General features: G+C 40.2%; 1 protein-coding gene across 16 annotated transcripts in view; it reads right to left on the bottom strand.

Moving 5' to 3' along the window:
* The window catches only part of ERC2 (ELKS/RAB6-interacting/CAST family member 2), a 606,872-nt gene that overhangs the window by 334,217 nt on the left and 255,817 nt on the right, over positions 1–16,838 (bottom strand). For all 16 annotated transcript variants that reach the window (XM_072128520.1, XM_072128514.1, XM_072128513.1 and 13 more), the window contains one exon: positions 8,332–8,458. In XM_072128520.1, the coding sequence (XP_071984621.1) occupies positions 8,332–8,458 (127 nt within the window). The remainder of the gene's footprint in view (positions 1–8,331; positions 8,459–16,838) is intronic.

Below are 16,838 nucleotides of genomic sequence, written 5' to 3'. Positions count from 1 at the left end.
AATAACAGGATAGGAAATAAATCTGTGGTCATTGGGGTTCCTCCAAATCACAAGTATGATTTGTACCATCCCCAGGCCATGCTCAACGACCACTCCCTTTGATCAGAGATCAATGCATGCCCCAATGATAGAACTCTGATTATGTGGGTATATGAAAGACATCTTAATTTACGGATCATTTTCTAGAGAAACTTAAAGACCCAAATACACATTAGCTTGGGTAAAATGATCTCAGTCTTTAGTTTTGATTTATATCCAAATGCCAAATTCTTCCTTTGACAGATTGTGGCTTATTTACCAAGGGTCCCGGGGAACGCACTTTTGTCGGATTTTGGACATTTTCAGGATTGGCGCCGCTGTCACAGCTATTTAGAAGGGGATTGTGTTGCACGCAATTGGATTTTGGTGCAATCGCGTCGACTTTTATGTGACAGAAACTCAGGGGGTTGGGGCGTTGGACGATCCGACCAATTCGGACTGAGCGCAGGATTTAATTTTAAAATTGTGTCAGCAATGCACTTACATAAACCGGGAAGAAGAAGGTGAACTCCGGCGGACCTGATCGGGGAAGCGACGCATGCAGGAAATCGGGCACAAGATCTAAGTGAATAGTGGCACAATGCATTTCAGGCGGACATTCCGGATCGGGGAACGCGCCAGGGACTCGTAAGTAAATGTGCCCCATTATGCCAGTGCAAGGAAAATCTGGCACAGTAAAGAGCAGTAAACGAGGCAAAGAGGCAGTTAAAATAATAAAATAACAATAATGGTCAATGTGTCATTGGGTAAGAGTATATGCCAAAGTGATGGCACAAGTCAACAAAAGGCTCTAGAACTCAGGTGCTACTTTGGCTTTTGTACCGTCTATAGTAGATGGTAGACTGGCTGTCGGGTCCCCTAGAACTTTTGAGCTCAAGAGCTACTGCAACTTCTGTGTCCAGTTACCAACTACATAAAATAACTCAATCTGACAAACAACCTCATTACAGAGGCTAAAGTCAGTGGAATTACTGTTTGGATACTGGACAAAGGCAAAAGCTTCATCATTTCACATATGGCTTTGGTTGCTGTAAAATAGTGGGTTAACTTGAATTACAATGACCTAAATAAATCCAAGTACGGTAGTGATTACCACCTCATTTTCCTCCAAAGAGAAATATTAGCATTCAATGACAGAAGGTAAAAGATTTTACCACCAGTGCCATGTGACCAAAGGTAGTCAAGAAGCCTTGACCTAAAAGCAAATTACCTCATATAATAACACCATTATGAAAAAAATAAGGGTCACCAACCATAAAACGCTAAATAAAGGAATCGATAAAGTATTGTTCTGCTTTTTAACCCAACCCCACAGCTGCAAAATGGCAAATGCACATCTGTTTCCTAAAATGAAGAAACTGTGTAAAGGTTTCTCCTAAACAATTGTGTGTGGCCGGCCATCGTAAATGAAGCACAGTATACGTTTTACAATTTTTGATGTGAGTGGATGAACCATGAACAATTACAAAGTTGCAATTATGGCCGAGTATGTAAAAGAATGCTGAAATTCCATATTTCATTGTGCCAAAACAATGCGCCAATATCTTGTCACTAATATAATATATTATCCATATAACAGCCAGTTTCACTGTGTGTGGTTTTCCTTCAACCACAATCCAGGGTGGTTTCTCTCTCCCACACAATACATATTTTTTTTTATTCTATGGAAGAAACTATTAGGAGGTGTTATGTAGAAACTATGTCCTAAATCTGCCAGTCATTTCTCCGATCACTTAACCATACAGCTCTGAGGTCCTACACGCTTTATCCTTTAATCACCGGTTCCAATCAAAACCAGGTTATTGCTGGTGTGATGTCCATGTCAGCTGTATCATGCTTGGGTTAGTTAGGCAGTAACTCTAAACAGGATGGATTACATGCAGGTAGTATTACATGGCCATAGAAGTCTTCTCACCTAGGTCAAGATTAGCCTGTCTTCAGCTTGGCGAGGCTGCGTTACAAACCCTTGTCATTAACAGAGTCAAGACATGGCCTGTTTCCAAGATAATGAAATAACAGTGTCATCTAAACAATATGTGTGACTTCAGAAAAGCTGCATTTTGCTGGTTTTATTGCCAAACCTGAACTCCCCAATTTCCGCTGTCGAGCTTAGGTTTCAGGCTCAAAAAGAAAAGCTACTAATTTCCTATTTCAGCCATAAGAAAATGTTGATGTTTGCATTTGTTAAGATATCATTTGTAAAGGATCCATTCACGCCAGCATTGGTTTTTTTTTTGGGGACACAATATCGAGAACCCATCCCCTCACATTTCTACGGGATCACATACAGGGCCATTGTTTCCACAGCCCCATGTGTGAGCTGAATGGCCAAGTCGCAAAACTCAGAGCGCGTCCTATTTCTGTCTGACTTTGCTCTAACTTAAGTGTGTGATGGTATCAAAAAAACATGCTCATTTGCAGGTAGTATTACTACAACATTTATAAAGAAACAGCGACCTGCTTTAGGTAGTTTAAGGTTGGTTGCCCATGACCGATTTCAGTTCGAGAAACTCCCTCCATTTGCTGGAGGGATTTCCCAGACCGAAGCTTGTACTACTGGACTGAACTGAACTGACGTGCTGAGTTCAGTCCAATGATACAAGGTTTTGTGCCGAAGATGCATGGATAGAGTCTTTCGGACTGAACTTGTCATCCGCAACCAGCCTACTGTAATCATTTGCCACCATGCACTAATGACCCAATTTCTTGCCACACTAACACGGTGGATTCAGAATTCACCGAACAGGACCTAAAACCTGGACAACTATCCCTGAGGATTATGGTATTATGTTCTTCTTCAGTTTGTTTTACTGTTCTAAGGATAATCCAGTTACCTTCCATCCTCCAAAAACATGTGAATGGCTTTATTGGCTTCATACAAAAAATTTGCACTTTGGTGCATCTGATATAAAAAAAAAAATTGATTCTGAACACCACTGGGGTCAGGGCTACTGTGGACATTATAAATCTTTATGTAAAAATAAACATAGAAAATTAAACAATGTATATATACACAAGACTGTAGAGCAGTGATGGCGAATCTTTTAGAGACCGAGTGCCCAAACTACAACCAAACCCACTTATTTAAATGCAAAGTGCAAACATGACAATTTAAGCATTAATGTGTTTCTACCTGTTTTGTCACGGCTTTTAATTGTATCAGTGTCCTAAGGACACTAATACAGATGAAAGAAAGAGGAGAAATTCAGATTATCATTGTAGCTTCCTTCCAGGGTCCCCTGAACATGAAGAACTGCCTTGTGTGCACCTCCTTGCTTCTCCTTTAGTCCCAGGCAGCTAAGGATATGTAGCTTCAAAATAGCACTGATCACAGCACATCCTCTGTGGCCAGGGACGGCAGGAGAAGGTTTTGAGTCATGTCTGGAAGCTCTGCTGGGGTGATGGATAAGGTGCCCACAGAAAGTTCTCTGAGTGACACCTCTGCCACCCGTGCCATAGGTTCGCCAACACTTCTATAGAGCATGGTAAAAACGTCTTTTTAAACTTTGATCTATAACTTTTTTTTTTAATTATTCTAGGGTCATACTAGCATGGAACTTCCATCTGTAAAATAGAAGCCCTTAATAATGTAAAATACTGGACCCTGCATAGACCCTTTTGACTTTATAAGCTTTGCCCTTCTTAAAAACACCTTATTTATAGACGACCCCAAGATACAAATGGACCTCTCTGCCCAATGTGACCTCTATTGAAGCTCTCTAGATACTGTTTTTTTACCGAACTGTAATCCCTAGGCTGCAATGATCATCTAAAAGGTGTCTAAAGTGAAGTTTTATTGTTAATCCTTTTTTCCCACGACAACCCAATATTAAGAAAATCCTATATAACTTTGTTTGGAGTTACACTTATAAAATGTAACTGTTCTGACTCACCGTACATACAAATTTCACTTAGGAACAAACCTACAGAACCCATCTTCTTCGGAACCCTGGAGCTGCCTGTAACGGGGCACCAAAGCAGCAAAAAGAATGAAACACAACTCCAGAAGTATTGCATGTGGATCAACTAGTACTTCCTAGATGAAAATATTTGTTCTGGTTTTCTGAAAAATTAAGTCCAAGTATTCCCCTTACTTCTCTATAGACTTTTACTACATAGCGGAAGCACGTTAAGCTGTGAACGGAATGGGACAAGTAACGATAATTGCTAAGTCATATGTGATGAATGATGCAAAACCTATGTTGACCCTGAGCATTTACCTGCATGTACTATACATCATGTACAAGAACTGTATATGCAAATACTGTAAATGACAAGTGTTTGCTGGTTATACAGTCAAGTATTCAGACCTGTCAAACTTCACAAAACTATTCCTGGCCCTCACTAAACAAATGTAAACTCACTAATCAAACATGTTCCACATTTTTCCATTAAACAAATAATGTCTCCACATAATGTATGAAAGGTCTTGTAGCGTGTAAAACACCAAGAGGTCAGAACGTACTATTATAATTAATGAAAGTGTTAGGGAGAGAAAACATTGACAAATTAATCAAATAGAGGCCCCAAAAACACCATTTTTCAAGATCTAAAAAAAAAAAAAGAAAAAAGTCAAATAGTGTCTAACTTTGAGTCCATTAACTGATCAAACAGGTATGTGTATGAGAGTTAAGCTCTTGAAATGATTTTCCGACACTAATGGAGATGGGTTCAATTCAATGCGTGCGCTTGTCTGGATATAATACATGATAAATGGCTGGAAAATACTCTGTAGAACCAAATGCACTTACAAGTATACATGGCTGCCCTGAGGCTAGATGGTGCCCTGGTCGTTATCTTCTAATGTTCTCCATAGGATGTACAAAATAATAAACACAAACATACAGTGCAATACCAAATTTCCACCAGAAAACAAAGCGCCCAACTGTTATTAATATGTGCGGCCATGATAGGTGCAATAGTGACCAAACTTAACCTTTGGGTCTATGAGCACCGGTCATCGTCCATATGTCATTAAGCAGTATATGAATTGTAACACTGCTTATGTCTTTAAAGGAGTTGGTCACTTTACCTCATGTTATTTTGGAATGTGTGTGTAAGTGTGGGGGGCAGGATATTAGGTAATTTACCAATATACATCTAGAAATAGTTCTGCTTTCTTGATATGTAAAGTGAAGCCTCCTGTTTTTTACCTCATCAGCCAGACATTCCTGTCCATGACATGGCCGCAGATGGAGGGTCATGTGACCTCTATCTGTCCTCGAACAAGCCCCCTGTTAGGACATTTCATAAGGTCCTGGCAGGGTGCTTGTTCATGGACAGATAAAATCACATGAACCTCCAACTATGCATTTTGCACCCTGACTGAAAAAAAAGTTAATACTCCAACCCAATTGTCAAACGCTATTCGTCATATGCGCCCCTATATAACCCCGTCCTATGTTGCATTTTCATGCATGTCAATAAAAACCCAACACTATTCATTGTGTGCACTCAATCCCCATCCTATGTTACATTGAAACATAGGATGGGGATCAATAAAAAAGATATACTTTTAATATTGAGGGCGTTCCTAGAGCTGGATTTGTTGTATTCTCTGCAGTGGATTCTCATGCAAACCACAGTTAGAAGTAGGCTCTCCAAATTCTTTATAAATGACAACCCCTCTACTATTTTGTTTAATAAAGTATTTTTTGTTTATGAGCTCCGACATCTCCCATAAACATTTCCTATTTTATTATCTCCAGAATAGAAGTAGGAACATAATATACAAAAAAAAAAAAACCCAAGAATTTCTAATGCCTTGTGATCTTGAGATGTCTATACATTGGTTGTCAGTGTGCCATTAGTCTAAAAAATGACAGGAAAACCCCCGACGTATGTATGAAATAAAGATAAAGGTATATCTAGAATAACAAGGCCCCGTATCTCCACAGCTGGAACACAATCACGTCCAAATATTATGATATTTGGCTACTGCTACCTGTCTGTCGTTCAGTTCCTCTGGTAACAATTACAGGATGACTAGTAATGAGGGGCTTGTGAAGTCCATGGAGAATAACATCATGTCAATGAAATGACTTTTCTCGGCTGGGAATCTTAGTCTGAAGGTAGCAAGATAACAACCCGACCATTTATCACAGCAGAAGAAGAGAATGTTCTATTTATCTAGATGGACTGTCCGGGCTGTCAATGTGTCAGTCTAGGGGTGTAATTATATTTTCATCGGTTAAGGAAAAAGGTGAAAAGGACCAGAAATATGTTAGGAGGCTGAAGGATAAGAACCCATATTACAGGTAGTATTATCGTTGGCACTCCTTGGTGGTGGACTCCACTTTCCCATAACGATAAAACCCTTTGCTAGATTAGTTCATCTAGATAGGCTGTAGACAACTGGCACCAACGTGCCAAAGTCCACAGATTGCTACAGGTTATTCCCTTATGTGACCTTTATGGAACATCCACCGGGAACGTAACCAATGCTAGTTGTATTGCAACGTTATCGAGAAATGGGGGGTTGGGTTACCCAATCCCTATTCTACTTCATGAGAAGGTCACCACATTAGGGCAACGCCAGACTGGAGAAGTAGTTGAGCAGTGGTGCCAATCTCTCTCCATTCTGTTCTTTAGGAGTTCCGAAAACAGTCCTACATGCCCGTAAAGTGAATAGAGAGAGCGGCACATCGGAATTTGGATTCACGGGCCTCCATTCTTGAAACGGTTATGGGTCCCTGTCGAGGAACCCACCTTAAATTCCCATGTACCACAATATCAAAGAACTTGAGTCTTGTTATGTTTCGAAGCATTAGAAATCATAAGGCAGTACAGCAGCTCAATATAAACTGGATTTTATGAACAGATAGTGGAGTCCAATCCAGATGAAATGACATTGATGACAGGTATGAAATCAAAATATAAACCGGTTTAGCATGATAAACGCAATCTACCATCATCATGTTGTATTTATGTGGCTGAACAGTCATGCCTGGATGAAACAGTGATGTATTCTCATCCTTTAACAGCGCGTGTATCACTGGTAGACATAACTTACGATGCTCCACTGCACAAACAGTGAAATATTATGTACAGGGGATACAGATTTTGAAAAATGAGCAGAAAAACTTGCAAAAATGCTATGAGTCAACCCTACAAGGTAAAAAACTATTAATACAACATATCCTTCTTAATGCATGTTATCATTTTTACGACAATGAGCTGAAGAAGTTGTCAATTTTTTTTAGGATTAATTCTAGAATATTACTAGCAAGAATAAAGGAATTTTTTTTATTCTCCTCAAAGATAAATCATAAATAAATTTACTGGACAGATAAATAACTTTGAAATTATTTTTTAGCCTTTCTGAACAATTTTTTCTTTGCCTGATGCCTCTTTCTTCTTTTCTTTTTATTTGCATCGACTCCCACTCAAGACCATTTCCTGTGTGATCCACCAGAAACGGCAGCTCAGCCAATTGTTGGTTTTGGAGTTTACTCCCTTAGTCACCAATTTTCTAAATGTCCTCCCCTGAAGCGTGGACCAGAAGCTAGAGCAATGGGGGGCCATTAATTGGGTTTTCTCATCTGGCCATTCACATTTAATTTATTTCATCTGCCATATAAATACATTTCTTCAATTGGATGTTATTTAAAAAAATTTACATGTGTGAAGATAATTTCTCACAAATGTAGCCACGTTGCCCCTCAGAAACTAGATTATTGTTCTTGGATATGACCACCACTGCTAGAGTGATTGCAGAAACAAACAAATTGTTCTTGCATTTGCAATGGCTGGGAGTTACTGCATGTCCCACAACAGTCCTGTGGGAATGAGCACTGAATCCAGTTGGCAGGGCAGGGTAAATAGCATATGCCTTTCCACTGCTGCCAGGGTGCAAGGGTGGTCGCATCCAAGGACACCTATCTTTTTCCTAAGGGACAACATGGCTACATTTATGGAAAAATGATACTTTTGACAAAGATACTTTTTCAAATGTGAAGGCTAAGAAGGGAATACCCCTTTAATTAAAATTTAATTGGTCAATGGTCCCAAGCAGACCCTTCTTCAGCTTAATTCTTATTTCTGACAGATAATCATGTCTTATCTCTATATTTGAGTAAGGGCAAGTGTACCCTAAAGTCCCGGCAGTTTGTGGGTCTAATGACTCATATTAAGAGCATCATGTAGATTTATCATGTTGGGTCATTAGACTAGGTCAGTAGGACCTGTGCCTATTATACTGGGAACACAAATCAGGTTCGGCAGTCAAATGAAGCTATGTGACCCGTAACAATAGAAACAGAAACAATAGAAAAACAGCTTGACTGCACGCACCTGTAGATGCTGAGAGTTATCCGGCATAATATCTTCTCTCCGGCGGGGATCATCTGGGTTCTTTTTCTTCTCCATTTGTTGATTGTGCTTCAGATTGGCAGATTTCTTGTTCTGATCTTTCATGATCCTAAGATTTAAAGGCAAAAAAGTTCAAGTACACTTAAGCATGTACAACAATCTAACTTCAAAGGTGCATTATATGAAAATAGTATTATATCAAATACTTTTATTGTCCAATTTCCTCCTTTTCTGCTGGAGAGCTAATTTGCATACTTATTTCCCAAGGGGCATTATTCATGAGATTCTGTACCTCAGCAGGATATCTTCGTAAACAATCAAAATAACTTCAATAACTGTATCAAAGGCATCTTATCAAACCAACAAGTACTCTGCCCTGCCAAGAACCCCACAGACGGGTGGATAACAACATTTCTAACTTTATATGCAAATAAACGCTCCTGTCTGAAGAAGGGGCCACGCCCGAAACATCACATGATGTGCTTGATGCTGTCCTCATGGCGATCTAAGCCACATCCCCGGAGTTCACACTGGAGTAGATGGACTATAGAGAATACTACACATGGGTGATTATATTTGATTAAAACATTTGTCATATTTTGCATATCATTGATAAAGAGAAACCATTGTGGAGCGTTTATTTGCATATGAAGTTGGATTCAGGATGTGGAGACCCAAGAACACGCTCAGGGGATTGCCAATAATATATCCTATTGATGCTACTATTGGATAACATTTCTAAACACGTTTTTAATGTTCTTTGATTGGAAATTACTCAGCAGCCTTCTTCATTTTAGAGTAGAGCTAATTTGCATACGTTTCCCATGGAGCTCCTCCTGTAAGACTCCAAACTTCAACTGGAGCTCTTCAATGAGACTCCAGAAATAGCTAAACAAAAACCTACAAAGCTTTCATCTTGTACAATGTAGGACTTTGGGCCCACCGGATTAAGTTACTCTTGGGACTCACCCTTTCTCATCCTCAAGGAAATAAACCATACTAGCCACCAAATTAGGCTTTCTTATGGTGTCAACGGCGTCCAGTAAAGGTTACAGCTTGGGCCCACCAAAGGACCTTCGGGTAATTCGGTGGCCATGTCTGACACTGATATAGTATTATGGGGAAAATTTCGACACAAAATATAAATTCAGTGTCTTACTGGCATCAATGTTCCAAAAATGTCCTTCTGAAACTCTTTCAGGATAATCACAACTTGTCTTTCAGTAAATGTTCAGAAGTCATAATCTCATTTATTAAAGTAAAGAGAATTTGTCGCCACTTAGGTATTAACGTTTTAAATAGCTTTTAGCAATCTCGGACCCTTGTCCTGTTGACTTTGGAGAGGATGCCCATATTATGCAATTAGCATGCTAACCGTCAGCCAGCAAGCTAAACAAAGCAGCCAGCGAGATAATATGTCCCCCTGTTCTCTGTCACCGAGAAGCGTTGACGTGCAGTAGTAGACTGGTGCGGAAGAGGCAGAGAGAAGCTTGGTGTGCATTTAGCATCTATTACGAAAGGTTAATTATATTTCATTGTTCTTTATTTCAGGAGAATAACTAATCCAAAAAAATACATATAAATATATAGAGTTTTGAAATCAAAGTGTTAAAGCACACTACACCACTACAAAGTGGTCTATAATATAAAAAGCATGGGATTTTTCAACAGTTTCAATAAGTGGATAGTTTTGTGTAATGTCAAAAATGGTGGAAATGTAAAGGTTTCCATGTTCATGCCTTGTGTCTTTCAGCCTGAGGAGCTTCCTACTCTACGCAATGAACTTTTCCATTGCCCCTCCCTTCTGCTCTGAGTGACTGCTGTTAGTATCCAACCAAAATCCTAATACAGCTCATACCCAAAGAGGAGGGGCTGCGGAGCAACACAATGCAGAGAGCTCTGCAAGCTGGAAGACCTGCCAAGGGCCCTTACGAGTATTGTACTGTATTATATCTACATTTTCATAGTCCTGTCACTACTAACAAGATACAACTATATATGGCTATACAGCTCTCCGGAGCTACTACCTAACACTGGCTGCAGACAGAAGTTCTTGCTTCCCTTTATATCAGTGCTGCACAACACACAGCCTGCAGAACCTCAGGCTGCGGCCTGCACACTGTGCACACTGAAGTCAATATGTACTGCCCTCGATGATGCAAGAGTCTGGGCCGCGGTGAGCACGTAAGACAAGGGCTCACTGTTCTGGGTATCTCATACTCTGCTCTGGCATCTGACACTGGCTGTATGTGCCAGTGTGAGAACCCTGGGCATTGCAGCGGCCATAGCAAGAGGGGTCCCAAGCGCTGAGTACATGTCAACTCCTCTGTACTCTCGGCACCACTTGGCTCACATCCTGCTCCAATAAGAACAGTAGCCTGGACAGGTGCTTTTCTTTTCTCTGGGGGGTCTCCACTATTATACATCATCTCTGAGGGTCCCCATGTGCTCCGGTGTTCCCCAGTATTATAGGCCTGATCTGGGGGTTTCCAGTATTATGTGCCTGCTCTGGGTGGTCTCCAATATTAAAGGTTTGCTCTTCAGTACTACAGGCTGCTATGGGGGACTTCATGTATTTTAGGTCTGCATTGGGTCCTCCAGAATTATATGTTTGCTCTGAGGTTCCGCATATTATATGTTTGCTCTGAGGTTCCCCATATTGTATATGTGTGTCTGCGGTATTTTAGGTCTGCTCTATGGGTTTCCAGTATTATGAGTCTACACTTGGGATCTCCAGTATTATAGTCTGCTCCGGGGATCTCCTGTATTATAGTCTGCTCTGGGTGGTGTCCAGTATTATAAGTCTGTTTTGGGGGGCCAAAGGTTGCCCAATTATTGTAAAAAGAAGAGGGCACAACAAACTGGTACTCAATTCTCTCATAGGACAAAGTGTAAAGAAGTAACAAATAGTTTTTGTGCCTCACAGAATGTATATTTTTCTCAAAGATAACTAGAATTTTCAAACTAACGCTTTTTAAAGATGAGATGAGAAGAGTTGTACACTCGGCATAACTTCTATAGAATATGCACTGAAATTACACTTCTGATAAGGTACGAACACATCGAAGCAAAGTGTTTCATACAAAACACAGAAATTTTCGGGCCTAAATGTATGCCATTATATATCCTATCTCATCACAAACCTCACATACAAGCTGTGGGTGAAAATGGCCATTCTTCCAAACCTTTAAGAACGAGGAAGCCGAATGTATACATTCTATTGAAATGAAAATATACATGTGGTTTTAAATAGAAAAGCAGCCCGATAGAGCCACAGTCTCCATCAGCTACAGACCTACTCTCCTTATAGGGAGGGTTTTGTGATAGAAGCAGAAAATCATTGGATCTGGAGAGTCTCCATATTGTCCTAGGACGTAAGCATAACTAGTAGAACTACGATAGCGATCCGAAATATCTCGCTCTCATAAGAAAACTCAGTACCACCCACTTGTCTATTTCATGAGACTCCTTTTTGTTTGCTCTGAAGACGGGTCATAATGAAAGCAACAAAGATGAAAGCAACTTCTTTGGTAACTATACTATCACAAAGGGCCATGATATTGATGTGGACATACTGTACTACAAATACCAGATATGATGTGGTTGTATACAGACTAATCAGCCATGTTGTTTTGGACATCCTGTGATAGCAAGACCAGGTATGACGTTGTCCTTAAAATACTAAAAATGACCAAAAATATTTTTGTTGGGGACATACTAACAAGGAAAACCATGGTATTGTTTGGACGTGCTGTACCACCAGCAACAGGTATGATGCCGTTATAGACATATTAAGAAGTTCGGCCATAATGCTGGTATGGACATACTAAATAGATGAGCCATGAAGTTGTTGTAGACAAAAAAAAAAATAGCTATGCACTTGTTCTAGTCATACAACAAACTGAGCCAAATGCTCTTGAGGTCCTCCTAAAAATACTTGCCATGATCTTCCCCTAGATATTAACAATATGAGCCATGGCGTTGTAGTGATCAAATAGATTGGCTTTGCAAATGTTGTGGACATTCCTGGACTTGTAAGCTACCCTCAATGTCCTATCCTTCTGTCTACTTCATCTTACTACCTCTGCCTCATCCTAAACTATGCCACTACTTCTCTGAGTCAGATTACCCTGGTGATTCACTCCAGAACCTTGGGGGTTCCAGAGTGAAGAATGTATAATCCTTTATAGGATCCACTTCTATGCCCAATAACCACAACAAGGAGATCTTGCCTTCAAGAATATATTATTCTATTTGAAATTTTAAAATATAAAAAGAATGAAATATTTTTTCTTCAATAACACAAGTTACTTTAGAAAAAATTTTCAGAACGAATTGTGACCAAATGGGCCAGATTTCCCAGAACTCAAATATAAATTACCTCTTTTCCATATATTAAGGTCCAACTTCAGTAGAAGAAAGGGGGTTCAAAATGGGAAGCAACTGATACAAAGTGCTGCTGTTCCTGAGTGGGTAATTTTGTACTGGCAGGTGGATCTAAAGAAATGCCAGGATCTTCCAATCATATGCTTAAGTACTGATTTAAAGGAAATCTAAATCAGTTGTACTGATGGTAGACAAGTCCTACTAACCAGTTCCTGAGGAACTATTCTTCTCAGGACTTCATTAATTATAACTCTATACACCGTTATTATGCTAATCAGTCTGGGGCAGCCCACCTATGTCACCGGAGCGCCTTAGGAGCACCCTGTCTTATCATTTATTGACTTCCCCGTTACTCCTTATTAGTCCCACCTGTATATACCAGCTGATGTCAGGGACCAGGCAGGACTTGTAGAGTTATTATGAATAAATTATAAGACAAGGTGCTCTGATGCACTCCAGACTGATTAGCATAATTGGATTCATATTTATTAATTTTATAACTCGCTATAATAAAAGAAGTCCTGAGAAGATTAGTTCCTCAGGAACTGGTTAGTAGGACTAGTCTAGTGCGACAAGAAGAAAAAGCGGCACTCACCATTGCTGTGAAAAGGTAGATTTCTTTATTTCGGGTGCAAAGTACAGGGAGGAGCGGGACCGTGGCGACGAGCCGTTTCGCGCCCAACTGGCGCATCATCAAGCCAATGACGTCACTCACCCGCGCCGCGCCTCTTTTATGCGCGGTCGCTGGTAAGTGTCGCCATAGAAACAGTATACAAATATCAAAGGACACACGTGAGAATATGGTGATTATAAAAACAACAGTAGCAAAGTTTAAAAACATAACAGAATCGTATACATGTATATTCATGTTAGTAAAAAGCAGGGAAAATCGTAATCATCATTAATAGGCAGTATATAGCGTTTTTATGTGTCCCAAATCAGACAGTGGTCTGAATCAATCCACCAGACGGGATAAATTTAAATTTAAAAAATCACATTAACATTATAGAGGGACATTTATAGGAACACACTTTAGTCATTTTTTTCATTTAATCCTAAGACGCCAGTGGCGTTATAGGCAATAATTTGCCTACTTTCCTCTCTCAATAGACTTTGATTCCTATCTCCTCCGGAGGGATTAGTTTTAACTTGTGTAATACCTGCGAATTTTTGAATTTCAGGGTTACCATCATGGTATTTTCTGACATGCTCTATAAGTCGAGGACACCCATTCCCTGTGGTAATCGATTTAAAGTGCTCTCTGAATCTGATATACAATCTACGTGTGGTCTTGCCAATATAAAACCGTTTACACAGGCAAAAAATGAGGTAGACGATATATGTTGATTTGCATGTAATGAAAGCGTCAACCCTCCGGGATATGCCTCCAAATTCTATGGATTTTAGTTGACTATTGTACGTTCAAAATTTGCATGAGCCACATCTATGATTACCTTTTGGAATACTTTTTTCTAACCAAGTCGGTTGTGTGGTGGAAAACCTACTTTTGACTAATGCTTGCTTAATTGTGGGACAACGTCTGAATGCTACCACAGGATGTGCAGATGTAATATCTTGGAGTTGGGGGTCTTGGCTTAAGATGTTCCAATTTTTACGGATCGCTTGTCGTATAATACCTTCACATGGGCTATATTCAAAAGAAAAGGCGAACTTTTTATCATTTTCTTGACCATTCTTGCTTCTCCGTCCCCTCCCGCCAGACAACACGGCTTCCTGGGATAAGGTGGTGACTTTATGATATGCTTCCTGGAGCACTTCACTGGGGTACCCTCTTTCTAACAAACGTTTAGTTAAGTCTTCAGCCTGCTTAATGAACTGAAGGAACTGACTGTATGGGAGGCTAGTTTTAGTATGAATAGGGTGGAAACTATTAAAGTGTAACATGGAGTTGGTGGCCGTGGTTTTTCTAAAGGCAGAAGTACATAGCTCCTCTCCTATCTCTTCAACTTTGACGTCTAAAAAGTCTAGTTCTTTTTCTCCGTATACAGCTGTGAATCGCATATTCATTTGATTGGTGGTATTGAGATATTCGACAAAATTAAAAAATTGGGTGCGAGTGCCTTCCCAAACTATAAAGATGTCGTCCACATCTCCTTACGTATGGATGTAATGAATACTTCAGTAACTCCACCAACTGCGGCCCCTTTAGGAAACGTATAAGGAGGGGGAGACGGAGGAAGAAGAACATGGTACCAAAACCGCAAAAGGAAACAGGTCTCCTGGCGTCGAGACAGATAAGTGCTTATCTCCCTATATGTAACCCCATTAACTCCCTGAGACAGGACTGCCATGATGATACTAACAACACTGACATTGACTCTCATCGGTTAGAAGTACTAACCACCCTAACCGTACCTAATATTTGCGTCCCCAATTTTGATCCATCTGTGGCTGTTTGTTCAACATCTAATGATTGCACTAACAATGTTATTAACCTTACTGACCTAACACTGTCTGATGCATGTTTATCATTATTGTCTAAAGGCTTAAATTTTGCAATGACGAATACTTTTGATCCAATTCAATTCGATATTGACCTACAAAAAGGTGTACGGAAGTTGAACCTTCATAAATTTTTTCATGATCGGGGGAATTATGACCCCATTAGAAAAGAAGGTGAAATACCAGCTACAGTGGGCCCCCTGGGGTTTTCCCCCCCGGGGATACCCGCACAATTAGATATTCCCCTCATTGAATGTCTCCTTGATTTCGAAGATGCTACCCTCTCTCCTAGAATTACAGAGGATACCACCTTGAAGGTGGAAACATTCAAAAAAGGTGTAAAATCCACGTTTTGTCCCCCCTTGTCTGCCGGTTCCCCCCTTGATATATTTTGCCAACGTGTAAAAGAGGATGTCAAAGCCCTCATATACCCCACCGCACAAAAGAATTTAACTGCTAATGAGAATAAAGCCCTACAATGGCTCAAATCCCTTAAGGGGATCGTAATCAAACAGGCAGACAAGGGGGGAAATGTGGTTATCATGACCACAGAATATTATAAGTCTGAAGCCCTCAGACATTTGGAAGACGTAGAAACATACACCCCTCTTGGAAACAATCCCACCGTCAAATACCAAGCACGACTCCAGACTCTCCTTAGAAGGAATGTTGAGAATGGGATTCTCCCAGAACACATGGCCAAGAAATTATTGCCAGAACACCCAAAACACCCGGCGTGGTACTTTCTACCTAAAGTACACAAATCTATGTTGGCTCCTCCAGGACGACCTATCATAGCTGGGATTGGTTCATTAACTGAGCCACTGTCCCAATATCTCGACTGGCTTCTCCGCCCCTTGCTCGCAGACATACCTTCCTATCTAAAGGATACTAACTCCTTTTTGAAGGCCATCAGGGACATACACTGGAGCAACACATATACACTGGCGTCCATTGACGTTGAAAGCTTGTACACCCGCATTCCCCAAGAATTAGGAGTACAATGTATTCACGATATACTCACAAATGCTCATAAAAGCCCACAATACATTGATTTTGTTTGTTCCAGTTTACAATTTGTTTTGTCCCATAATGCCTTCGTGTTCGATGACAGATGGTTTGTCCAGAGAACGGGCACAGCGATGGGTACCCCTGTCGCCTGTACCTTTGACAGCTTATTTTTGGCATATTTCGAAAACCGCTGTGTCTTCTCTCTGGACAATCCATTTGTCGCGAACACGAAGGTATTTTTACGATATGTGGACAACATCTTTATAGTTTGGGAAGGCACCCGCACCCAATTTTTTAATTTTGTCGAATATCTCAATACCACCAATCAAATGAATATGCGATTCAAAGCTGTATACGGAGAAAAAGAACTAGACTTTTTAGACGTCAAAGTTAAAGAGATAGGAGAGGAGCTATGTACTTCTGCCTTTAGAAAAACCACGGCCACCAACTCCATGTTACACTTTAATAGTTTCCACCCTATTCATACTAAAACTAGCCTCCCATACAGTCAGTCCCTTCGCCTCAGAAGAATTAATAATACGGATATACAATTCATTAAGCAGGCTGAAGACTTAACTAAACGTTTGTTAGAAAGAGGGTACCCCAGTGAAGTGCTCCAGGAAGCATAT

The sequence above is a fragment of the Engystomops pustulosus genome, chromosome 10 (assembly GCF_040894005.1).
Source record: "Engystomops pustulosus chromosome 10, aEngPut4.maternal, whole genome shotgun sequence".
Classification (NCBI taxonomy): domain Eukaryota; kingdom Metazoa; phylum Chordata; class Amphibia; order Anura; family Leptodactylidae; genus Engystomops; species Engystomops pustulosus.
Note: the sequence above shows the minus strand (reverse complement) of the source record. Positions and strands in the feature narration are given on the sequence as shown.